This window comes from Ischnura elegans, chromosome 5, assembly GCF_921293095.1.
Source record: "Ischnura elegans chromosome 5, ioIscEleg1.1, whole genome shotgun sequence".
Classification (NCBI taxonomy): Eukaryota; Metazoa; Arthropoda; class Insecta; order Odonata; family Coenagrionidae; genus Ischnura; species Ischnura elegans.
The window spans coordinates 95,334,562-95,360,820 of record NC_060250.1 but is presented as its reverse complement, the minus strand read 5'-3'; the positions used below and the strand labels follow the sequence as shown (position 1 = coordinate 95,360,820).

The 26,259-nt window shown below is 38.2% G+C and overlaps 1 protein-coding gene across 3 annotated transcripts in view; it reads right to left on the bottom strand.

Moving 5' to 3' along the window:
• The window catches only part of LOC124159287 (KH domain-containing protein akap-1), a 90,552-nt gene continuing 64,293 nt past the window's right edge, over positions 1–26,259 (bottom strand). For all 3 annotated transcript variants that reach the window (XM_046534999.1, XM_046535001.1, XM_046535000.1), the window contains exons 2-8: positions 14,180–16,224; positions 10,766–11,240; positions 6,380–6,522; positions 4,837–5,014; positions 3,110–3,373; positions 2,632–2,783; positions 1–1,611 (exon numbers count right to left, since the gene is read on the bottom strand). In XM_046534999.1, coding sequence (XP_046390955.1) covers positions 1,456–1,611; positions 2,632–2,783; positions 3,110–3,373; positions 4,837–5,014; positions 6,380–6,522; positions 10,766–11,240; positions 14,180–16,177 — 3,366 coding nt within the window. In that variant the 5' untranslated portion in view covers positions 16,178–16,224 and the 3' untranslated portion in view covers positions 1–1,455. The remainder of the gene's footprint in view (positions 1,612–2,631; positions 2,784–3,109; positions 3,374–4,836; positions 5,015–6,379; positions 6,523–10,765; positions 11,241–14,179; positions 16,225–26,259) is intronic.

Here is a 26,259-nt window from a genome sequence, read left to right as displayed (position 1 = left end):
TAGAGGCATAGGTACAGTTTGTATTTACAAAATTGGTACAAAACAAGACATTCCCATCAAATGGCTTTAGACAAAAACAGTGTCATCATTCATTGGTAACCTAAACTAAATGAAAGAAGATGATGAAAATGTTTGATCTTGGGACATTATTTAAAACATGACAAACTGAAGTTATTCAAATCATGCTGAAATGAGAAATATTAGGAGCATCTGGAGAAAAGCAGGCTTTTCAATGCTGCCTTAACGCGTTCACAAATATATAATAAATTAACTGCTGACCATAAAAAGTAAATATTATCACCCAAAGGAAAAACAAAATATGAACATAAATAACAACAAAATCACTTTTATAAGCATGAATCACCAAACTTCAATTCTTTTCAAAATGCAGCATCAAAACAACAGTGTACGAACCAAAATTGCATTTGAAACTTTTATTCAAGATGACAGCTCTCAGGATTGCATGACTAGAGAATTGAATGATTCCATTGACAAACAATTTATCCCACTTTCAACTTTTAGAGGGTGTGAAACAAAGTATTTTATAATATTTACCCCAATTAAAACATTTACCACAATCATCAGTTAGTGAAACAGCCTATAACTAAAGCAAAAGAATCCCCACTCCACTATGCAACCAAATGACATTATTTTGACAGAAGCACATATGCCCAATTCAATCCATTGATATTTTAACATGACAGCTACAGTCGACCCACTACATTCATGCATTACCTTAACTGTATTGATTAATATAAAGTTGTATCCAAACTGGACATACAAACAGTAACCAGAAGCTACTACAGAAATATCTAAACAATTCTATGTACACTTATAAGTACACCGTATGGCAGATTCGATCTCAAAAAATAAACAGTTAATTTCTTTTGCCAGAAGCCAAATATCACTCTGCAAACAATATTTACTACATTATCTCTAGAAAATAATTCACTCTCTATATACATGAAATATTATACTCATCATTTATTTGAACAAAAATTATGCTGTAACTTACTTCCCGCTTGGTAATTATCAAGAACAATATTTTTGTTTATTTGTCGCATTCCACTGCCATGGGCAATTCTGTTGGAAATTTGTTCAACACTAACTAGAAATTTCTGAAACTCCAGCTGGAAGATCATTTTTAATAATATTGTGAAAAGGATGGGTTTGACGATAAAATTTTATTATTACATTCGAATCAAATACAATCCAAGAAACTGATACATTAACTCCGCCAACCAAATAATTATGGACCGCCCACAAAATAAAGGGAAAAAAAACAATTTCTCCTACTAACTCATTAAATTTCTCAAGGAACACACCAATGGCACAAATTTGGATTTCTCAGGAGGGAAATTTCAACATGCCACAACACAGCCTTGTATCATCTCAGACAAAATAAACATTACCAGTCATTAAAGAAGACCAAATTCAAAGCTGAAAATGAAGCTGTCACGCAGATATCGCTTCCGTCTCAGTTTCATCTGGGTTTTCTTCACCGGACACATTGTCAGTTCCATTGTTAACGAAGACTTGATCAGGTTCAATCACAGGCATTGCCCACAAAGCCAATCCATGGTTAACCAGCTCCTCATTCACTTGGACCACCTGCAGAACCATCAAGAATACACAAGATAAGTACAAAATTGATGGTCAAATGCAGTACACATATTCATTTAAACAGAGGAATTATGCAAACCATTACTATTATTTTATTAAGGTATTCTACCGATTAAGGTAGGTTTCCTTGGAGTGCTTAAGAAGAATTCCGGGAGCCAACCCTTCAATCATGCACTTCCCTCCTCAGTTCACAATGAGACCTACTCCCGTTGATTTTATTTTAAAATCCTAGTTTTTCCCTTCCTCTCCCTTGTTTACCAAACATTCTTCCCTCTGACACTGCGCTTGAATTCAAAATAAATAGCTTTTGATCAATAATGTTACAAATTTCAGTAACTCGAATTTAAAGTCATTATTTTATCATTTCAAGAAATACTACAAAACCCTTTCTGCAATATTTCCAACATAAGGGAGTACATGTGCTTCAGCTTTAATTGTGAAGATTCAATTGACCATTCTATTCATTTGACTATTCACAGAGAGACACTACCCATCAAATCAGACTATACAAAACTGTTGTGACACAGCTATTAAAAAAATTACTTGATTATTAAAGAGGCAATCTTAAATATTTGCCATGGATATTATGTCACACAATGCAATACCCAGGGGTGTCATGGTGCCGGAACAAGGCCGAAATGCCTTTCCAGTACTGGTTGACAAACGACATAATAGTGAAATAACACTTTTGTCAATTTTATTGCCTCAAAATTTCAATATATACATTTGAAACCAAAACAAAGCATTTTGTAATAAAATGTAAATCATAATTTTTCATTAAAAAAAAAGTAATATTTCACTTCCAAAAAAACTTTAGGAAAGAATGTTCCGGCACTGCTAATTTTGCCATGACGTCACTGGTAATAGCATATTCTCACAAGTGACAAGTGACATCTATGGAAATCAGGATTTTATTAGAAAAATCTTATATCCATACCTCAGAAAAGCATTAAAGTAAACAGACACTGGATATACAAAAAAAATATAATAAAAAAATACACAACTTACCTGGCCTAAGGTTTGTGAGTATGCATATAATAGTACAAGAGGGAGACCATCAGGAGAATGGCCAACGACTTGAGCTTTCAGTACTTGGGCCTGCGTCAACTCTTCTACCAATGCATATGCTGCGTCACTCCATACATCAGCCACCTCATTTTCTAAAACAAATGACAAAGACGTACATGAAAAACCATATTACTTACCAAAGAAATAATAAATAGGCATAAAAATTACAACAATAAGTGAATTTAAATAAATGTGATGCGTGCAAAATGATAGTGAGAACATCAATTGCTAACTTTTGGTGGTCCACACTGAATGTGTTAAATCTAGGACCCATAAATGCTTGAAATTTATTAGTACAGTGAAATAAAGTGGCACCTCCCTTGAAATTCGTTCATCCCATGACATTCTCCTTCATATTAAACCAAAATAAGAACTCTTCTATCACAAAATAAATGCTAATGAAAAATTGAAAACTTACTATTAGAAGCGGCAGGAACAACGGATGCAAGATAGCATTCTGATGCTTGGAATGGCAATGTCATGAAGTCTGAACGAATTTGCCTTAAAAAGTGTGCAGGCAACCTCTCGTATCCACCATAATCTACAAAGCGGACATCACACCACTTCACTAGCTCTCCTTCCTCTGTTGACTCGTCTTCAGCCACGGACGGAAGTTCTTCCACATTAACTATCTGAGCTCTATACCATCCGCCCATAGTTGGCGCAGCACATATTATGCCCGCTGGAAAAAAAATAACAACATGTCAGTAACCTCACAAACTTGGGAAAGTAAACATGGATTTTCATGCCAACCACTTGCATGCTTCTATTACCAACACTGGCACTAACTTCACATTAAAGGAGGAGCCACATAATCACAGGCTCTCCCCAAACAATGAGATTATTGCCCGACCATCATAAGCACTGTGAGTCTTTCAATGTCACCCATATTTATGTCGTGTTGCTATATACGTTGCTCAAATTTTGCATTGAGGAAAAAAAAGAAAGGGTAATTTTTAATGCATCAGTAAGACCATTGGTTGCAGGTTGCTGGTTTCCATGGTGCGGAAATAAGGCATGTTTAAAGTAAACTGTAATTACAACCAGTGCTAATTTTGGCATTAGGAATATTTTCTCAGATGTGTCCAAATTAACTGAGTCTTCTGCATTGCCACGGGCAAAAAAGCAGGGAAGTATAACTTTGGACCAAAAACAGTAAATCATCAGAAAAAAAGAGACTGGAGCCATTTCCATTGAATTGGATGAGTGTATGACTTTCCAGCATCAACAACCCGTTCAATTTTAAAAGGAAAAATTCAAGGAGTTTGGCATTATTGCAACTCCTTGGAAAATATTTAACATACCAAAGAAATACTGTGCTAGCGAAGATGGAAAGCTAGCTAATTTTGTAGTTTGAGAGTTAAATGGACAAAAAATAGCCAGTTGATTTGGCTAGATTTCATAGAGTGTCACTATCCTCAGCGAGGCCAAAACAAAGTGCGGGAAGATCGTACAAAAATGGATACAGATTCATATCCCTGCTGCTAACTTTGCATATAAAGGTATAAATTCATTTTTAAGCCATAATTTGGCATTCAAATCATTTAAAAAATGCTCCAGAAATGGGATGTTAAAATAAGTTCCCATGGTAAGGTCGATGGTAAGTTTGGTACCGATTTTTACATTCTGTATCATTTCTTACGAGAGTTTATGCTACACCTAACATAATTTCATTTAATATCCCATTTTCCAGGAACAGTGAGTAATTTTAAATGAGGAGACACTGTATGTAGTAGGGTATTGAAACCTAGAACCAATAAGATGGCAATCATGGCAGATTTCAATTTGTTTCCATCCAAGAGCGGTTGATAAAAATAAAACTGATTTTAATTTTTCACAATCTCCATTGTTTTTGTTGCTTGCCATCTGCTTTTAAGAAAAACCAAAGGAGGTCTGAAGTGGCATAGCCTAAAAAGCATCCATTGTGATTTGCAGCATAAACAAATGATGCTACAAATATGATTCATGACAAGGTTGATGCTGATTGAAAATACACTCTGACAAATAATTATTTAACTTGCTGTCTGATAAACTACCACAATTAGAGATATTTGTTCTTTAATATTAAATTCTTTAGCTGCAGTCAACTTTAGATAATATACATATCCTGAGCTACCACAATGTAACACTCTTTGAAAAACAAACCTTTAATGTCTTCTGGCAGCATCGGGGCATTAGCATCCTGATAGCTCATAGCCATCCACATGTCTTGTTTCGCTAACGTAGGATATGTTGGGTGAGTAGGCTGCTGCAAGAAGTAGTGGCTGGGTGACACCAGGGCTGACAATATCACATCATTACTAACACCTTCCACAAGCTGCAACTAGAGGGAGGGAAGAAGAGGGAAAATGAAAAGAACACTTTCGCACAAGGAAAATCTCTACCATATCCAAAATCAAACTGGCTGCAGACATCGGCAACACCAATATAAGTGATACATAATATTATTTGCCAATGCTGGGACTAGATTAAGCAATGGCACCTGTGTTTTCAATTCATAAGGGAACGGCCTACAGTCCAGCCAATGAGAGTAGTTCGATGACAGTGCAGAAAGAGCGGCGGAGAACCCTGCGCCAGCCCGGTTCGCAGCCAATCGCTGTCCCCACAATGCACCTCACACCCTCGCCTAGTCACACAACGTTGTCACATACAAATGAAGCACTTAAACAAGTCTGAGCCGCCAAAACAAGCCCTTACTTCGAATAACCAAACTAAGGATTCTTCCTTTGGATACTTCACGCTTGGCTTCCCTTCCAGCTTCTTTATTCACAGAACCCTTTTGTTTACCTGTGACATGGGTGTTTCCCTTTCTTACCAAGCAACCTTGCCACCTACCCTGACCTCGACCTCCCTTCCCGTCATCGGACAACTCTCGGTGGCCGGACTGTAAGGTTGGTTTGAAAGCTATGGTCTGAGCACTGCTGCATGAGTTAGAAAAAGGTAATGGTAGTTGAAGCATCTCAAGCCAAACTTTACAGATAAACCTCACAATCGATATCAACATTACGTATGCCTCGCCCAAATTACAAGGAAAACAAATTATTACAGAATTACTTTTTCAGTAGGCAGGAGGATCTGCCATTACAATTTTTCTACCCCCAAGCCCTTCATCCATCCATGCATGCATTCATGCAAAAATATGTCATCTAAAACTTGGTAGGGAACCTTTTATATCTTTTCAAGCTAAAAAAAAGCTAAAAATTGCAGAAAAGGAGAAAGAAATTTTCATACCCCACCAACTTAAGTGAAATTATTAAAAATTTAAAACACCCCAAAAAAAAAGGAGATTAAGAAAATTAATGCATGTATAAGGGGATGCCAGCTGAGAATCACAAACAGATAAAAACAAATAGAATCATAGAAACACGTTATCAGGGTAGCCTTCACTAAGCCCACACCAGGTATGACAAAAATGGAATGATAAATCAACGAATCATTCAATTCTGTCACTTCAATTAAATTAATAGCTCACTGAAATTCAAGAAGTACATGCAATAGTTGTCTAAAGCCACAATTCAATCAAATATTCTCCAAACATCGCTCAAATAACAGTCATGGAATATCAATCAGACTTCATAGTACCTAAAAATTCATGCTGAACACAAGTATGTGCTAAGAGCACACCATGCTTTGTGATTGTGAAATAGTATGAATATAAATAAATTTTTAAATATTGATTTGTACATACTGGAAGAGAATCCGGGATGAGCGTAAAGGTGGGAGGAGGCAGTGGGAGGAAGAACACCTGCTCTAATGTCATGGATGAATACCTCCTCAGGGGGAACTTCTCCCTTATCATTTCGAGGGCAGCTTGGATTTCATCTTCGGTACCTGTACAACAATGGAATGGGATTATGTACCATGAAGCAGACATTATTCAACGAGCACAAAAAAGAACAGGTATTGACACTCAAGTGATTTTTAAAACTTGTAGAATATTTTACAAATTAAATTTTATTTATGTTAGAAAATGACCACAAATAACCATATACATAATTAGTTTCCGCCATTAATTTCGACACTATTATATCACCGAGGAAGTACTACACAATTCTAATGAAACCTTTAAGACTGATCAAATCAATTGATACAAGGGCTACTTCTTGTCTGATACTAGAGAGGCATAATTGGTAAGCAAAGAATAAGTAAATGATGACTTTGGCAATTTTTGTAATTTAATGCTTGAGGAAGGAGTCTTTGTTTTTGTTGCATTGATTGAAGATATTTTATTGACTGATCGAAGATAAATTCTGTAGAATCTTGAATAGCGTGCCTCCAGAGCAGGGGTCTCCAAAATACGGCCCACGCACTCGTTTCAAGTAGCACGCGATTCTCGCTCGTTTTCTCCGTGAGACGCCGATATGAGCATTGTAGGGCTGTACTGCACGTCAAAGTCGCCTTCAACTGTTCGTAAATAAGAAATACGTCACCGGATTCTTCAGTAGACGTTGATATCGAATACTCCAGTCATCGGCAAATTTGCTATCCGGCCCGCGGGGCGATTCAGAACTTGGAATGTGGCCCTCGTGGCCTAGTAAATTGGAGACCCCTGCTCTAGAGGATCAATATTCAGTCATTTAGATAATTTTTTCCAGGACATGTTTACAAACAAAATTCATTTGGTTTAGAGGGTTCACTAGATCATGGTAGAATTTCTTGTCTAGTTAACTGACACTAATAGTAAAAAAGAGCATGAAACTTGTGCAGGAATTTCTCATACATGACACTCATTTAAAAACGTAAATTTCTGAAGTCAGTGGAATCCCTTTTCTAAAAATTGGCAAATTTTCAACCATTAGAAACATTTTTGAATTAAAAATGCCACAGAGGGTGCTAAAAAGAATCTATAATGCAACTGACATTTCCCATGCTCCTGGAACAAGCATTGGATGTTTCCCTGAACATGACCAAAATCTGGACTGAAAAGTTCCAAGAATACATCAAAGAACAAGGCATGGAATTCTACCTCCAGCTAAATGTTAAGAAGATACAGTCTCATATGTACCACCTGCAAGTAAATCCTTTCCCTGAAATAAATTCCTCCTGCAAAGGACCAAAAATAAATCTGGCTACTGCATCATTAGGAAGTGTTATTAAACGCTATGTCCAGTCCTGATGTAAATTCAGGTATGTAATGCGTAGTTCCCAATCTGAGACAACTCGTGAGACCCACTATGTTATTCTTGAAGAGAACATTCTAGCAGTGTTACTGCAGGTATATGCCAGATAATGCAGCTCTCCACTAAATTCTAAAACTAGTTTTCTTATCATGTTAACTTATTTACATGAACCATTAAGGGGAAACTGGAAATGTTCCAATCAAAAAAAAATTAGAGGGTAATTGCTCAATATTGATCGATATTTTTCACATTTTTAGATACTGAATGGAATAGACTATTTACATATGCTCGGTTCAAAATAGAATACATAGAGCAAAAGACTCCAACCTTGCTGGTATTATTAGACATTTATAACTTGGCGATTCCAGCACGCACTATAGTTTTGAGCATTGGCAAGTCTATTTTGAAGTAATGTTACAGAGGGGTGTGGGTTAATATTGCCCTTTTCGCTTGGGACTTGAATCCATTCAAGGTCTACGCTTAACAAAGTATTAAGTGCTCTGCCTCCCTTCCAAAGTTCCCCACCAGTGGAACTTTCCTATCTACTTGCTAAAGTACTATGTATTCAGGGGCCACACACTCAATCAAGCACATTGATTTATAAAACATTGTAAGACTACATCATGAAAAATCCTAAATTTCCCTACTTCTTGAGATATCAAAACAAAAACTCAGATTATGGGCTAATATTTTCTGTAATTCATATTTTCTCAAGATACTTATAAAACATCACTGCACCAGTATTTTAGAGTCATTTAAGTGATCCATCTGACAAAAAATAATATCCACAATGTCTCAGTTCAATACACCAAATGAAAGGTCAAAAGTGTTCTATCTCTTAGCTTATGGAATAAATCAAGGAAATTTTCCTAGCAATATAACAAATGACTTAGATATAGTTTTCCAGTCAATTCAACTATGCAAGTAAGCTAACACCAAAATATGTTTGACTAATAAGAATAAAACCTTATCCTTGGCACATATTTGATTTCATGCATACTACTAATGGCCATTTTTCATCTACCTTTCTAAGCTTTCCAGATAAATACCTTAGTTTTGTATTTTCCTACATCTACTAATAACATATGCCTTCAAAACAGCTCCAGAGACTTGGAGAAAAATACAACTGAATCATTATCTTTTCAACGTAGGTAGTCTTAATAGAAAATTCACATCAAATTGACACCCCAAAAATTGGACCAAGATTTCAGATCATGTGGTCATTTAATCAAAAGTATTGCCCATAAATCCCCGGCATACAGATTTTCTTCTTTACATTCTCGAAAGCATTAATGCTCTCACTTCTGACAGTATAGATATCCTCATAATAATTCTCACCAATTAATACTCTTCAATGGTATTTGTGGACATCATACAAATTGAAATGCACTAAACACATACTTTTTATAAAGACTTCATTCCATAGTGCAACTGATGCGACATAAAACACAAAATGTATTACAACAAAACAGCAATTGTACTTTGTAGAGGTGGTTTAAGTTGAAATTACCCATTAGCTAAATCACTAATGGATGAATATAATTCATCTATAAAACTTGAGTGAATTTGTTGTTCTAGCAAAATTTTTTTCCGAGGATGAGAAACGAGAAATCGATACTCTTCAACGTTAATAAATTTTGAAAGCAGCGTAGACCTCATATGATTGCCATTATTTGTAGATGATAACTACGTAGTATTTCCTGTCTGAATTTTATGCCAACTCTGTCACAATTCATATAATGTTGCATAATGTTGCATAGTTGCATGTTGTATAATTGCATTGGTGGTACTTCAGAGCACAGTTGTACTTTATCCCCATGGCCGGGGATAAAGTACAACTGAAGTACCGGGTGATCAGCGTCGCAAAAATGGAACGAGCCATCATTGATGAAGCTTATCAATATCATACCTAAAATTATACATGTTACAATTAATTTTAATTATTATGTTACAATTGTGATTATACTGATACAGAAGTTCTGAAAAGGCATCAATCAACTATATTTGCTTTCCAATCTGGGTGTCCATGATGGCAAAACAATAAAACTGAATATTAGATGAATGCCTTGCGAGATGCTCACTATTTCAATGAGAAACTGTATGTTGCGTGTATGTAAAAATGGAAGTAAAAATCAGTTCACTAAGAAAACCATAACATGGCCATTATACTCCAAGCCCCCACGAGACAAATGCATAGCTATTAGTGAGGTTGGTGATAAAATTAAATTGTCGAGGCTGACCGAGTCAGCATAGGTGAGATGCCATCCCTACTTCATGTCAAAATTCAGAATTTATTATCCTAAACTAAATGGCTGAAATGAAATGTATTGAGTCATTAATATCAAGCCAAGGGAATAACCACAGCAAACAGTAAAGTTCATAGCTATGGCAAAAATATCAATTCCAGTAACTTATCAGCCATGATGTAATGAAAATTGCTTACAGCAATATATATTTTGGTAAAATTGATCAATTTTGGCATATAGATATAATTTCTTTTACACATTTTTTCCATTTATGGAAATGTATGTGTAAAAGTAATGGATGTAATAAAAATATATGGGAAATTAAAATAATAAGATGGGAAAACAAATAAAAAGAAGAACCCCCAAGTTAACCCCCAAGAGGACACAAGATGTACAAAAATATCCTGTATAATGCATGTAATGTAAAAACAAATGTATTATGTGCCTAAAAAGCCCTCGAATGAAAAAAACACTCATTTACCTGGCCTGGTTACTAGAGATTTACCACACCTATATCAGACAGGCTAACTCACTATGTACTCATAGAACTAAGAAAATAATGAAGTAAACATAGCATGCATATATGAAGCATTACCTACCTGGACAGCAAATCCATAACTTAATTTTCAACCAAGCAATGGCACAATACACTCAAAATTTCAAATAACAATAAACTTCCCTCACAAGAAACTTGAACACTATCCTCACCTTCTATAGCACACACTTTGAGCTTGTTCGTTTCGGGGTGCGTCTTGATAAATATTGTGGCGGACGTCCTTGCCTTTATCAGGTTCACAAATGACCCGTGCTTTCCAATTAGGCGGCCAACCAATCCCTGAGGTATCACAAATTCGTAAACGGACGGTGGAGGTGTGATAGGCACCATCCCCGGATAAACAGGAAGAGCAACTGGCATCACAAGTTCATCACTTCCCAATGGCACAGGGGAATTCGCAACGATATCCTCTCCACCGATGGCAGACCCCAATTCCTCATGGCTGCCATCCTCAGCTGTGCTGCCACTGGCTCTCCGCACTCTATCTTCATCCTCCTCTTCTGGACCAGAGGTTGAACATGGAGGGGAGAAGTGATTGGAGAAACTCCCTTCTCTTAACTCTTCTTCTAGACCTCCAGGGGTTGTGACATCGCTCCTTCCCTTACCACTGTCACCACAACTGGAGCCCTGATGTGAGAACAAGAAGATGCTGAGTGAGAACATTGGTCATCCACCTATGCATTGATTACAACATATGTTACATTCAATAAAAATATATAATTACAAACACACAGAAAATTAACTCAGTCAGAGGAAATTCTCCACCACATAAATACATAAATCACTCTTACTGGATTGCAATGTTAAACTTTATTCTACCTAGATAGGGTGTTTCTCAAGGCACACGTAGCTTATTCATCATTCCTATTTAATTACTGACAACCAATCTCACCCATACTGTTTTGAACTGAATTTGAACATGGATAAAGAGCATACATTGCATCATATGCACAAAACAATGCCAGAGCACTAGCTACATTCAGAGAAATGGTTCCAAAACGTTAAATTCACTGGCAATCCTATGAAGAATAAAGACTGGACAATTCTGCAAGATACCTCCCTATAGCTATGCCAAAAGAGGAATAATATGTAGATACGGATAAAAAGATAAAATTAAAAAAAATTATTATTCAAGAAGATGATGCATCACCTCAGAAATTTCCACATCCAGTTAAAAGATTTTTATTCCATTTCAATGGCTAATGCAAAAGACCATAAAGAAATACCTCTAAGAGGATAATTTCCCTAGCGTCTGACCCACTAAACAATCAATTTTTTTAAAGAGAGGGCCAAATCAATATTGGTGCTTTTTTATGAATCCATCTAATTCATCACTAACTGTCTCTAGACTAGAATTTCTGCACTTATACCCTTAATAAATTATACCTAAGAGATCATTATGAAAATAAGAGGTTCAACAAATTGTAATGGGTGCCCCAATGGTTATTACGAATCAATAGTCATTTATTCTTCATGGTCGTTGGTATGTATAGTCTTCATTGCAGTAATGAATCTTTTGATATAATAAAGTAACAATGAAATTTAAAGGTAAACCCCATTAACTGGATTGAGAGAGGAGGACTGATGATTCAAAAAATTACCAAATTCAGGAAAATAGTCTGATTGCAAGAGAAACAGGAAAATGAGGACGTGAGAAAACATGAGGAGCTCAGACAAGCCAATGTAACACACTCAATAGAGATAAATTCATTGTGAAAGTTAAAACAATGTAGTCGCATAGAGGTGCAAATTAAGAATTTACTAATATGAAAGCACACTGAAGAAAAAAAGGTTGCAAGAAAGAATGAAATATGAATTAATCCAACGCAAAAAATACAGTAGGATTACTAAAATGGTATGAACCCATATACTCACACAAAAAAATTAAAAGTATTTTTCAAGTTCTAATGGGATGATGAAAAACGAATTAATATATGTTTATTGAAGTCTACCAATTGGTCTTGTGATAACACACTTTTTCCATCCGCAAGGTGGAATAACACAGAAATACAAAGGAAATTGATCATTCTAAGCATAATACCACGAAGTCAAATGAGATACGTTAAAAGCAGATTCAAGAACTCAAATCGAAATTACTTGCATGTTACCAGTATCTAATAAAATGAAAGGAAAAACTAAAAAGATGATGGACTAGTATGGTTCAAACCTTTTATGATAAGTCCATGCACAACATTTTAAATAATTCTTGCTCAGAAATAAATACAGAAACACATCACAATTCAAATCCAAATTCTTCCATAAAAGTCTCTCTTTCTTTTTGCAACCTATAAAGCTAATTTGACGAACTACCAGCAGATGAATTGCACTTGAATGTCTTTCTGCTTGCAATGACACAAAGAATATAAGTGGGTGAGATAAGATAAGAAATTTAGTATCTAAGAAGATGTGATATTGATGAAACACATGGTAAGAAATCTCATTACATATCAATTAAAGAAAATCACAAAAGGCATTATCTTTTAAATGGAAATTAGTATTGCATCAATGATGCATTATGAAGAAATTTGATTTGGAATGTCGAAGATTGAAAGTTAAAAATTGAAGAAAACATTTGAAATAGGTTACCCAGTTTGCCCAGAGGAGCAACTGAGATAAAATGGATTTGAAGCAAAGAGAGGAAAATGTTACATTAGTAAGAGAAGAATAAATGACTAAAAACTGATTTAAAGAAACTACAACGATACCTGATGATAAGAAAATTCAATTTTGATGCCTAGGGATAGAAGTTCAACTGGTAGTCATCATCTTTCCTTATACTGTTCAGTAACACAGAATTTTTCTTAAAGTGCTCTTTAATTACACCAGGGGTGGCCCGTAATAATATAAGTAAAGAAAATAAAGGTGCATTGCACTAAGTGTTGGAAGAGGATAATACTGAATTTGTGTCCTTGCAGGAAGGATACACAGTGGATTGCGAAATGTTTTGTTGGGTCAATATTGCCGTCTAAGTTCAAAGATGCATCCTTTTCACTTTGTGGAAATACTACAGAACTCATAGTTTCTCCCACGAAAGACTAAGGGAAATAAATTGTTCTAGTTTCCATGCTTTACTTGTGTTTCACAGAGTAATAATTCAACTTTGACGTATCTATAGAAACATTTTCATCACATGTTACGGACTGACATGGTCTTGCAAGCACAATTACCTGTCATTCCAGTATGTTTTCAGAATGCAAATAGGTCTCAAAACTACATTTACTAATGCAAAATCAGATAAATTCTCCATTCAACAACAATAGATACTTAACCCCGATGACTATTTTTTTAGCTAAAAATTTCAAGTCACGTTTTCCACTGAGTTCTTCGTCTCAAAAGCAATAGTGGATAAAACATCATGAAACTTCCATGATCAGGATAAGATGCAATTTTTGCAATATTTAGCCCTTGAAAACATATGAATTGACTTTAAGCATACGGTTCATAACAAGCTATTTAAATGTAAGTTACAGCCAGTATGACAGCACAAAGGAATAACTAAAATTACACTTAAATAAGATCATTAATCATTAATGAAAATATAGGAAATTGAAAATTTTAAGGCTTACCTCACTTCTATTATCAGGGAAATTGGGTAGAGATGGTGAATTAATTCCACTTGCATGTCTTTGGGAGGATTTTCCATTATTATCCTCTACACTGTGACCTGTCTCCAGGGATTCATCCTTTAATTCAACAATAGTCTTTCTTTCCATACTATCCAGCTTGTTAATAACCTCTTCTTCTTTAAGGATTTTCTTCTGTTTCTTACCCTTACGCTTTCCACTTTTTCCTTTGGGTGACATGACACTTTCCTCCATGATCTTACTCTTCCTTTCTAACGGTATTAGCTTCACCTCATTGTCTTTCAACCCACCAAGTCCAGCACTGGACAACAATTCTACCTCCTCTGATTTCATTTTTGCAGCACAATCACTATTTGTCTCCACAACAACCTCCTGTTTCTCGTCTTCTGAGGCACTACTCTCCTTATTTGACACTTCTTTATGCACCTCTTTTACGTCTTTTTCAATGCTAGACACAACAACCGCTTCCTGGTTATTAAATTCTTGATTAGGTTCTTTGCAACAATCCTCTGAGATTTCACCAGCTTTAGTTGATTCTAGCACTTCTTTCTCCTTTGTAACTCCAGACAAAACTATAGACTCCTTGGTCTGAAGAAAATTGGAGTGGATTTCCTTGGGATGATTGACAATGGTTTCTGAACTTAATGAAGTGTATGGAATGTTCTCGATGTGAGAATTTTCACTCGACAGTGTATTTTGAAATGAAAGAGAACAGCTGTCCTCAGTTACAGGAAGAGTGTCAGAAGTTGGTTCTGTGAGTTGCACTGAGCTATCAACAACTGATTCACTACACTGAGTCTTCACAGATGCCTTGGACCCAGCATCCTTAAGGTAGCCCACTTTCACTGTACCCTCAACGATTTCACAGGAGGAATCACAGTCGATTTGAGTCACTTCAAAGGAACTGCCACTATCTCCACATAACGTGTGGTTCAATTTTTCAACATCAGAATCGTCTTTCTCATTACTTATTTCTGAAACTTCATTTTCCTGTATTACATCAACTTGGAAATCACCCCTTCCAACTGGTTTTGATACAGAGGTCTCCTTGGTTTTATCAATTGCAACTTGACCACACTGTGATGGTAGAGCCTTAGCAGGGACAATTAATTCCTCCACAGAAATGATTTCGACTCCTTTACTCCCTGGCACCACACTCTGTACTAGAGTCATTAATTTGGGTGAGTCAGGTTTTTCAACAGTCGTTGACCCTAACTCTGCTTCCTTGACAAACGCAAGATGAGATGGATTCTCAGGCAAAAGAGGGAACTGGTCCTCTGACCTTACAGTCTCTTTGGACACTTCTGGGGAACTTTGTGGCTCATGAACCTCAGCCCTTTTGGTCTCATCAGTTTCTATCGACGCTTCAAAATTACTCTTTTGTTTCTCCACTGAAGTATCTGCTTTAGCATCACTAATCACATCCAAAACTGTTTGCCTTTCAGTAATCACCTTCTGCTCAATTCCATCAGCTTTTAAATTCTCTAGGGGTACCGACCCATTAGGTCTGTCACATACAATATCCGGTTTCCTCACAAAAACATCTGCTGTATTCTCACCAGTTAGATTTTCTGGTATCACCGTCTTCAGAGCAATTTCTTCAACTTTTAAAATCTTCTCAAATGGGATTGTTCCATTAGGTCTATCTTGCTTCTTCTTGGGGACACCAACAATCTGGGTATCCGCCTTTACAGTATCTTCTTTCTCTTTAGTTACTACGCATGCACTTCCCTTTCTCTGCACAGGAGTAGGAGCCCTGTGCTCGTAATAAAACGAGAATCTGCTTCCACTGTATTCCTTCCCTTTTGTTTTTGAATCTAACTTTTTCCCATCAGGATCTATAGCTTTCTTCCCACCACCTCTCCAGATGCGGTGAGTAACAGCAACCACAGCGATGACCAGGCCTGAAGCTGCGATAATGAGAGTGGGGGTGGGAGGCCACTTTAAAACCCCACGGAGAGATGGAATACCAAATGGCATCCTGGTAAATCAGGTTGTACACTCTCTTGGACACTGCCAACTATGTCCTGCAAAAATAAAGAAAGGTATAAATTAGTATAATATACACTAATTAAATCAGTAATAATTGAATATGAGAAATAAATTACTAGACCATACCTGTGTAAGTTATAATGTCTACTATTTTAAAATTAAAATCCCTTCCAACATAAATAAAATGTGGAATAATTTACATGCAACTGTGAAATTTAGCAAACAAAAAAAGACTAAAAAATCAACTACAGACACCACATTGTCACGCAATGCAAGATTACCAACAAATCATGAAAACTAGCACAATATATTCTTATCATAAATTTCACAGTATTTTTTCCCTCGAGTTACCTCTAATCGTCACCTAACTATCCTCTAATCAATTGGGCTGATATATTAGTAGACTTTTCCAAAGCAGAGCACAACTAGAATATGATTGGAGTGTCTGCTCCATTTGAATTCGACTATTTTCCACAAATGATAGTGAATAACTCAGAAATTTCATGCATAGCCTTTAAGAAGTCAATCTATTCACAAAATTGAACTGAACCATAGGCACATAATATTAGCAGTACAATTCAGGTTAAACTAAGCAAAAGAAAATTTGTGAATTCCTTATATTTAATTGAAATCTCAACTGATTCCCAATGCCCAAATCACTATGAAGAGGTACAATCAATGAGTTATGAGAAACGTTAAAAAGTTAATTAGGCACCATCATTTTGATCTCAAGTCCTATCACACATCCAATTCATCTGACCTCCTCATTTGCAATACATTTTGAAAGTAATAAATACTTGATTATTACCCACTGAGCCAAATTAATATTATGGGGATATAAGAATGACAAAATTTTCTACGCTGGCCAGAATAGGCCTTTGAGTACAAAGAAAGTGATGCTGATGCATTTGCAATTTATGAGCATAATATTTGCTTATGTGCATTATCATTCACAGATTATTCACTTTTTTCATAGTTTTTGATACTCATAAAAAACATGACACAGTAGAATACCTTTACCACGGTAAAACATATTTTTAATTTTTGAGACTCCAGATCAAAATAATAAACTAAGCAAAATAAATACAAAAATATTAAGCCATTAAGGTAACTTGGCCACTCAAAAGACGCCAATTGGGTCGCGATTCCTGCCCTAGTACGGAATCTCCATTCGCTTCCCGGTCGCTGGTTGCCACCGCAATTCGTGACTTCCGACGAAAAAACAATTTCCTATTGTCGGCTCCAGGGCTGAGCATCGCGAGGGAATAGAATAGCTTTCTCTCCCGTCCTATTGGGCGCGGGACGTGTGAGCGCCACGAGGTGGCGGCCGTCGCCTACCCTCACCCTCCCACCCGAGAGAGGTCCCTCCTCTCCCGGAGAAAGCGTCTCAGGGAAGAAGCGGGGAGGGAGAGGGTGCTACGGGAGGAGGAGAATCAGTTGCACGGGGAAGTGGGAGAGAAAGCGGGCGTGATGGAGATGGCCGAAGGAGTTGGTGGAAGGACACGCCCGTGCCTTCAGGCACCACACCTTCCCGTCAACGCGACCGAACCGAGAAACCCCCCCCAAAACCCTCCCTTCGAATTCCGAGAATAAAAAAGGAGCAACACCTCCGGGATCTCCTCTCGTCACCGTCCAAATTCTTCGCCCTCACACTCAACAGCGCCACTTCGCATCAGAGACTCGACTCAACCAATTATTATTATTTGAGTATTTGACCTATTAAGCTATGTTTCCATGGAGCGCTGAAGACGCATTTTGGCAGCCTCCCCTTCCTTCGTGTTCCTCCCTCTTCAATTCACAATAAGGCCTACTCCCTTTCATCCTAGGATCGGGTCCCTCCGAACATATTAATGAACCAGACCTACGATTACGTCCATCAACTCATGAAAACATGGTTGACGCCTTTGAATTTTTTTTTATTTTGAGGAGAAAATGGCTGAATGAGGAATGTTTCTCATAACATCTTTCCAACCCACCTGTCGAAACACCTTATTAAATTGCGACGTCGGGTCTGTGTGAACGAACCTATTGCTAATATGGAGGAAGTATTTCCTTAACTGACCGTGACTAAATATTTATTTCCTACCGTGATTGAACCACTCACATCGGCAACCACCGAACTTCTTTCCATACCAATCATAAAATCTTCTCAATCTAACCGTTTGCCCTTCATCAAACCCTTCAGCACACACCCCATTCTCCACAGTCACTTTCCAACACCTATTCTGTCTTCTATTTCTACTCTGTCAACACCACTTTCTTCTACCGCGCAATAGGCATTCCGAGTGTTAACACATCGACAGTTAAATCAAAGATGCAGTCTCCCGCTGCTCGGCCGCGTGAGTAACCATTTGTCTCCTTCACAAAGTCATACTGCGACAAAAAAATTGACCCAGAGGCCATAAAGAAATAACATTCATAAAATCAAAGAAGTAACAATAAAATATCATTCTAAAGCATGGCATAATCAATTTTCATCCATTCAACATTACGAGACAATCCAAGATGGAATGGAAAATAGCTAAGCCACCTGAAATCAGCGACTTGACAGATATATCGCCCATCAAGAAGTATTTGCTGGCAGCAGTAACGACTTTGGCTGAATGTAAACACGAACATTCCTTGTTTCGTCTTCGCGGACAACATCTCCAACGTAACACTAACTTTGAGGAATTGGGCATTAGCGTCTAGACTGACAGCGATGGAAACGTCTTAATTAGCGTTCCACGGCATAACTCACAGCGACTGATGAGCTCAATCTAGCAATAAATTAGGGATAATAGACTCTTCCCAATTTACTTTTTTGACTCAATCGGCAAACGAGATGAACCTAGACACTAATTAATACCTATAGCTCAAGGCCAAAACGAACATTTACTTTCCCAAATATACTCGCTTATGATTAATTAGTAGAGGAGTCTGAGACGCATAACGTGCTGCCATCATGGATACACATAAAATTAAGATAAATCAATGTCCGAGTTTAATATATCACTTTCCCTCCATCACAAATTGCAGAAAAAGATTTTGTACACCAATGTAACAGCTATTTTCTCTCTTTCCCTTCCATCACGTAATGCGTAATAAATCACGACTCTTTACGGTCATAATCACTAACTTAAAAGAAACTACCATAATAAGAATTTTTCGAGGGAGGACGGGACAATTTATCACGAAACATGATTCATAAAATCATTGAAAAGCCTAACTTTTCGGCTGAAGGCCCATCCGAGCAGACCAAAGAAACGCGAAAACAAAATGAATTACGAAAGTAGCTTTTAACCCCTGAAGATGAAGGCAGGCTCAACCATTGAAACGTTGGGAGAATTAACCCAATACCACACCCGGTAGGAATACCGAGAAATTTTTCATCAAAGTAGCTTTTAGTTTAGCAATAGTTTCAAAGGCTATTCACAAGGCAACCCATTCTATTATTAATCATTTGATAATAGCGATAGCTTTAATTTAATAAGAAGCTTTCTGATTGACCGCTGGCTCATTGCCCCGCATGATTAATGAGCTATAACATTTGAAATTAGACATGCATACGTGGTGACAACACCCAACGATGGAAAAGGTCCGCAGACCAGTTCACGACCTGACATTAAAAGACCAGCCAGAACGCGCTCCCATTACGAAATTTTTCGTTTCCATCCGAAAACGTGATACAGAAGTGAAAAGAAGGCTCCGAAATGAGTGAAACTCGAAATGAAAGCCTGGAAAAAATTTCCGTGAAAAAAAACTTCAAATGTTTCAATTAAGAGTATACTTTTAAAAAATCAGAAGGTTACGTTGGCCATGGTTAGTGGTCGCCGAGATTTTTCGGACACTTTCCCAAGAGTTTCCACCCATCTGTGGCATGAAGCTTCCTGGGAGTCGAGAGCCGAAAAAAACGCATTTATTGGATTGACGAGCAAGGGCAACGGCCGCCAGGAAACGTTTCACGATGGAGTGGCAACAGAGAGAGAGAAAGGTTGGGCCAACTACCGATGGATATTTCCTAATCCATCGCATCTCAAGGGCTCAGGAAGAGCCGAAGGTCGAGAAATAACACGGAAAGAATGGTATCTCACTAATTTAGATTGGGACAGATAATTTGTCTTGAGGATGATGTCAGAAGGCAAAAAAGACAAATTCCAATCTAAAAACACCATACTTAAAACATTCTGTCTTCCCATAATTACAGCGCCTATCAGAGCGTATATGATTATACTACATACATGATAAGGTGCGCGGTGCAATGAAGAAGAGTGGCTACGATGACGCTTCGTCATAACATATGACGCAACTCACTCAAGGGATCCAAAACAAGTTATTCTTTTAGATAAAAGGTCAGATTCGCTGGTTAACTTCGCCACCAATCTGCTATCAGGTCTGATCCGTATTCAGGTGGACTCAATTGTATTAAAAAATTTTAAAACCTCAATTAGTGGCAATACTGCGGCCAATTATATTAACCACTGATACTACGGGGATTTTTTGAAATTTAATCGATTGGAAATATGAAATACTAAAAATATCGAGTTCTCCTGAGGGCCGTTGGATTACTTTACAGAGATGAAATAATGGTTTAGATTAAGGCAAAAAAATCCAATGAACTTCCCTGATTCCCAGGTGTTACAGAATTTCCATTGCGTATCGAGTTCTTACGCCCGCCTTAAATAAAGAATGATTTTCTACTACAACTAGCTCCACTTTTCGTCACCAGTGGGAATCTCCGGGTCAGATTTTTTCGAGTTTCCTCCCGTCCAGAGATTCTGTTGACAAACGCTTCGCTGATTACGCCCTAGTCTTTCGCGTTTCAACAACCACCTTAAGAACATCGGGAACCGGGAAATCTCACAAAAATCATTCATCCTTAACAAACGAATTCTTTCCGCATAAAAAGTGTTAAGTTTTCCAACTGACGAAACTTATGGACATACAAAACAAAACAAGACGGCAAGGGAACCGTGAATAGAGAAAAAAACGATCAGGAAGGGCCTAAGGGGTTGGACGACTTTTCACAGCTCGCTAGATGCTTAAATAACAGTGAGTGTGGGACGCAAAATTACACTTGATATAGGTTATCAACGATTTATCGTATAATGCGCAACCTTAACGATTAATAGGAATGATGTTACAACAGTGACGGATAAAAGGAGAGGGCTGGCGTCCTTTTCGCCGAAATTCTAGGGAAAAATAGGAAAATATTTATGTATTATAGATGTGGTTTTGTGAGGCATGAATTTACTCTAACTTTTCGGTATACATCTACACGCTTTACTTATGATTTTCAAATCGGTTAACATTCCTGAGGACATTATTCTAAATCTCCAAGTGACGATACACATTATACACGCTCCTTCACCCCCCGCCCCTTGAGAAACGAATTTTTATGCGTCGGCGTACCGTTACATCTCATCTCTTGTTAAAATCCCACACCACACCAACTTACCTGACCCACCCCCATAGCTTGAACCGAGAATATTAACGCCCAAACGAATAATTTACTTCCCGATAATGACCAAGTGCAACGAAACCCGGGTCGCTATAAGGAGTATTTTTCGGATGTCAAAAATATTTCATTAGATGTTCACAATAAAGAAGACCCTAACTTTGCGGACGATGTAGACGGAAAGTGGAGCTCGAGAAACGTGGCGATCGCGCGAGTCAATTCCGGCGGGAATATTCCCCGCTAATCCATTCGAGAAGTTGGCACAAAGAACGTGGGACGCGAGCCCACTCCTTGGGAAACATCCTCTAAGTGTCCCGCGGCCTTGACCTGAAAGGAAGCTCTACTCCCTTCCCGTCATCGTTCCGTTCTTCCCGCCAAAGATGAAAATGATGGTGGGTGCTCATATCGCCATCAGCCATAAGCAGTTAGGCTGAAAGAGAGGAAGCGGCAGCCGGCTCAGGTCATACTTCGCAAGTGAGCGCTGACGAGAGTAGAACGATTTAAGAGCTACTCCTCAAGGGGCAGAGAAAATACGGACAATGGTCGCCATTTTGCGAAGGAATATTTTAGGACGAAATAGTATTACGAAAATAAAGCATAGCTGGAACTTTACATGCGTTTTAAAACGATCTTTTGATCCCTTCCGACGCTTTCGACCAATAAAACAGAAAACGGCTGGGTAGGGCGTATAGAAATGACACCGAAGAGCCACTCACCATGAACAGAAATGATGGAACGCATTCCAATGAAGATACTAGAATAATGGGCTGTAATTCGGATAGAGGAGAGACAATGGGGTAGGATGACGTTCACAGATAGTTCGATGCTTTAATGATGGACGAATTCCTACTGAATACGAGACAGGAACTACAATTAATCCACATTCAACTCATTTAATTGTATCAGGCGCTAGGTTAACAGTAATAAAGATGTTATAACCGCATAAAGCGAACTTTTCATCCACAAAAACGTAAAACCTCATTTTACACGATTAAAAAATATCTTAACCTGTCGTAAGATAAGAATTTAAATGTCACCCATACACGTTGAAAACTACGCTCGATGAAAGGATAATTTATAGTTTCCGTCAGATATAACCAATTTTAAGCAAATAACGCGCATTTTATCAGTGTTATACGGGTTATTTTTTTCGAATGACCCCCCATGCAAGTTTGCTGGAACAGCCTAAATGGTTACCATAACTAGGCGCCAATGCTGCTACAAGTCGACACTGCACTAGTTGAGAAGGTGCGGAGTGAGGCGATCCGCCACCGATTCTCTGTCGCATTCACCACCAAATCTCAGGGCTTCAAGGGGACCAAGAAGCGCGAGAGAGGGGAGGGGTGAGGTGAAGAGAAATAAGGACGTGACCGGAATGCAGTATACCAGGATGAGCTTGGAGAGAGAGAGAACGACCAAAGAGAAGGGGAGGAGGCATGGAGGAAAGAGGAGAGGCGGATGAGGGCGAGACAGGACATTGTCTCTCCCCCTTCCCTCTCGCATCGGCAGAGGAGACTATCAGAACAAATGAATGACTGCAGCTAAGGGTCCGAGCCGCCACTACACACAACTCCGTGATCCCGTTCAACGACGAGTGGCTCCTGTGAAGTCCGCAATATGTCATAATGTCTGGGGTACTCGCAAAATAAATTAAATCATTTTAGTCCTCCTACTGGGATATCGAAGATGTCTACACAAAAAATGCTCATGTTCATCCTGGAGATGCTTGATTTATGCTGCCACTTCGACGGTGGCGTAAGGTCATTGTTGTTTTTTGGGGAAAAGAAGGGTTTCATCACTTTCTGTGGCGCCACGGTGGTAAGCAATACCCCTATGCGATTATGCTTCTGAGGTCTGCTCTGCTTAAACAAGTGAAATGGATAAAAGTCAACGGAGAACCAAACCCTGAACGATTAACAATTTTTCCAGTTATAACGGGAATATATCCCCCTGAATTCGCCACTGCACTTCAATTCCTTTTTAATCGTTTTCCATTAACATCGGTGAGGCGATGATTACACAGCGATCCATTTAAATGCATCGGAAAGAGAAATGGATTCCTCAGATAACATTATAACGAATGGAAATATGGCTCAATTACTGGTTATTTCCCATGAAAGTCGGATTCGCCCACCACAAATGATCCATTAATTAACTTGATGGTGACTTTTGAAAACCTATTTAAATGTGTGGTGGGTGACACCATATCTGGTTTTCGACATGATAATCCTCTTTTGTAATATTCGCGAAGGTATCATTCAAAACTCCAGTGTTGTCACTCTTAACGTTGGATTTTACGGGCGAAGTTAGAAGTCGAGACAGAGAAAATAGCGTAGGTGAAATTAAATAATTTAGGGCAATGGGAAAGTTCTTTTCCACCTGCGATGCCTGACAGGATTCCGAGGGTCTCATAGGGTAGAATAGACGGTCGAACCTGATTTGGAACCTGTGATCATCCAGTCCAGAGGACGCGATGTCCTTACTCCTGGGACGTTCAATTTATAATCTAATACACCTGCTTCGTGATACCACTAGTAATAGGTTAGTTATCCACAGGTAGTAGCAGACAGCCAACGATAAATTGTGCCTTTGAGAAAAATAAGGGAGAGAATAATACTTTAAACAATTGCATTGCAGAGGAATATAGTCGAGGAGATCAATATACAGAAGTAGATATATATAATATGTAATTTGATACACGAAAGCCGTTTTTAAAAATGTTTAAAGAAATCGCCAAACGAAAAGCGTCATAAGAAATTCTCACTGCCGAAAACAAAAAATACACAGAGAAGGTTACCGGCGAAGAAAAGCTAACACATTGAGCGCAGTGTTTTTAAATAGCATTCTCCAAAAATCACCATAGTGGTAAAAATAATCCATTCCGCTAGATAGATCGCTAAGGAAATCACTCAACCAATGAATGAACAGAAAGATTGGAAAGAATGGAAGACAGAAGAATCTATATAATCTAAAAGAAATCAGTTTCCTGTTCACCGGTACATCGAAAATTACCCTCTCGTGCGCGAGCACAATTGTTCACGTTTGAATTGACTCGATCTCGATTCTAATGATTACTCCTCTACAAAACCGCCATTTAATGCAATTATCACGAACAACGCACGCAGGCAAAATCATTAAGCGCAGACATATTTGAGTTCGAGGGAATTTCAAAATCACCATAATGATGCGATAATGACTTGAAAGAGCTCCCCAGGAGGTCACGAAGAATATCATAACCGGTTTTGACCGTAACGCGTAACTTTCGCAAAGACTCGGCATAATTCACTGGCGAATATTAAAAACGACACTGAATAATAAGACCGTTTTGTTTCAGTCAAAACATGGCCATCAATTTGCCGAAACGATCCCTCAGAAGGCATTTATTAAATCGAACTTAATTTCGGCAAGGAAAACGGGCTAAGTTAAGGAAGCGATCACCAACTGATGGTTACGATACACGGTATGGATGAGGACGAGCACGGTCACTAAGGAATAACGTTTTCTCAGTATTGAGTAAGCAGGAAAAATTCCTTAGATCAGCTCTCTTCAATATTAACTGCGCCACTTTATCTGCAAGGAGAACAAAGTTCTTCCAATGCTCTCCTTGGAATATAAGGACACAGATATACATCAACATTTTAAAAAAACTTGATTTTCGTTCGCCAAAAAATGAGAGAGAACTACTGTCACCAAAATGCATCATGAATGGGGAAGAAAATGCATCATGATCAAACTAAAAAAACGCAGATTCCAACGAAACTAGAGAGAGAGCGTCTCTCAACTTATTTTGAAATTGTTTTTCTACTTAACAAAATTTCGAAATGTAAAACTAAAGCATGGTACTTGAACATTCCATTACTCATTTTTTTCCGCAATTCTCAAGAGCTGTTTTTTTTTAGCAATAACTTAATATTTTCTGCGTTAATATTTAATTTAACAAATGAGAGATAAAAAGGATTAATTAAAAAAGGATGACCCAAATTTCCAACTAAATTATTTGAACTGATGAAATTAACACTGAAACAAATGAACTCAATCGCATACCCGATTCCCGTTCGGTAGAGTAACTGCGGTCAGCCAACACGTGCAGAAGAGGAAAAAAACAACTGTAACACGTGGTATGAATACGGCCGGTGAAGTCTCCGCACTGCCCGGCCGATCTTCAACGCTGCGATGCGGAGGGTGTAAAGGCGGCTAACGGTGCCCCTAGAGCTCCAATTCGCAGAACCAATTGACAAGGGCTAACCTGGCGAATGCCTTTGCAAAAACTCGCCAGATCATCGTCCACCCAGAAGTTACGCGGTCAGCGGAAGATGGTCCCGCATTCCTAGCTCCGAATGGGCAAGGTGGCGGGGGCGTCTGGTTTGACGGCCTCTCCGCGATTACGGACGGGGCGCCCGGGGGAAAAGAAGATGAGATGCCGGGGAGAGGGAATCTGGCCCAAGCCATCAATCAAAACCGATCCCCCCTTCCGAAGTCTCCCCCAGATCGTAGCTACGTATTCTGTGTGATGGGGAATTGGTCGGATAAAATGAAGGAATTATGTATATGAAAGAACCTGAGGATTTAAGTCTATTAGAATTATCGCCTGACCGCAGTTACTCTACCGAACGGAAATCTGGTATCCGATGGA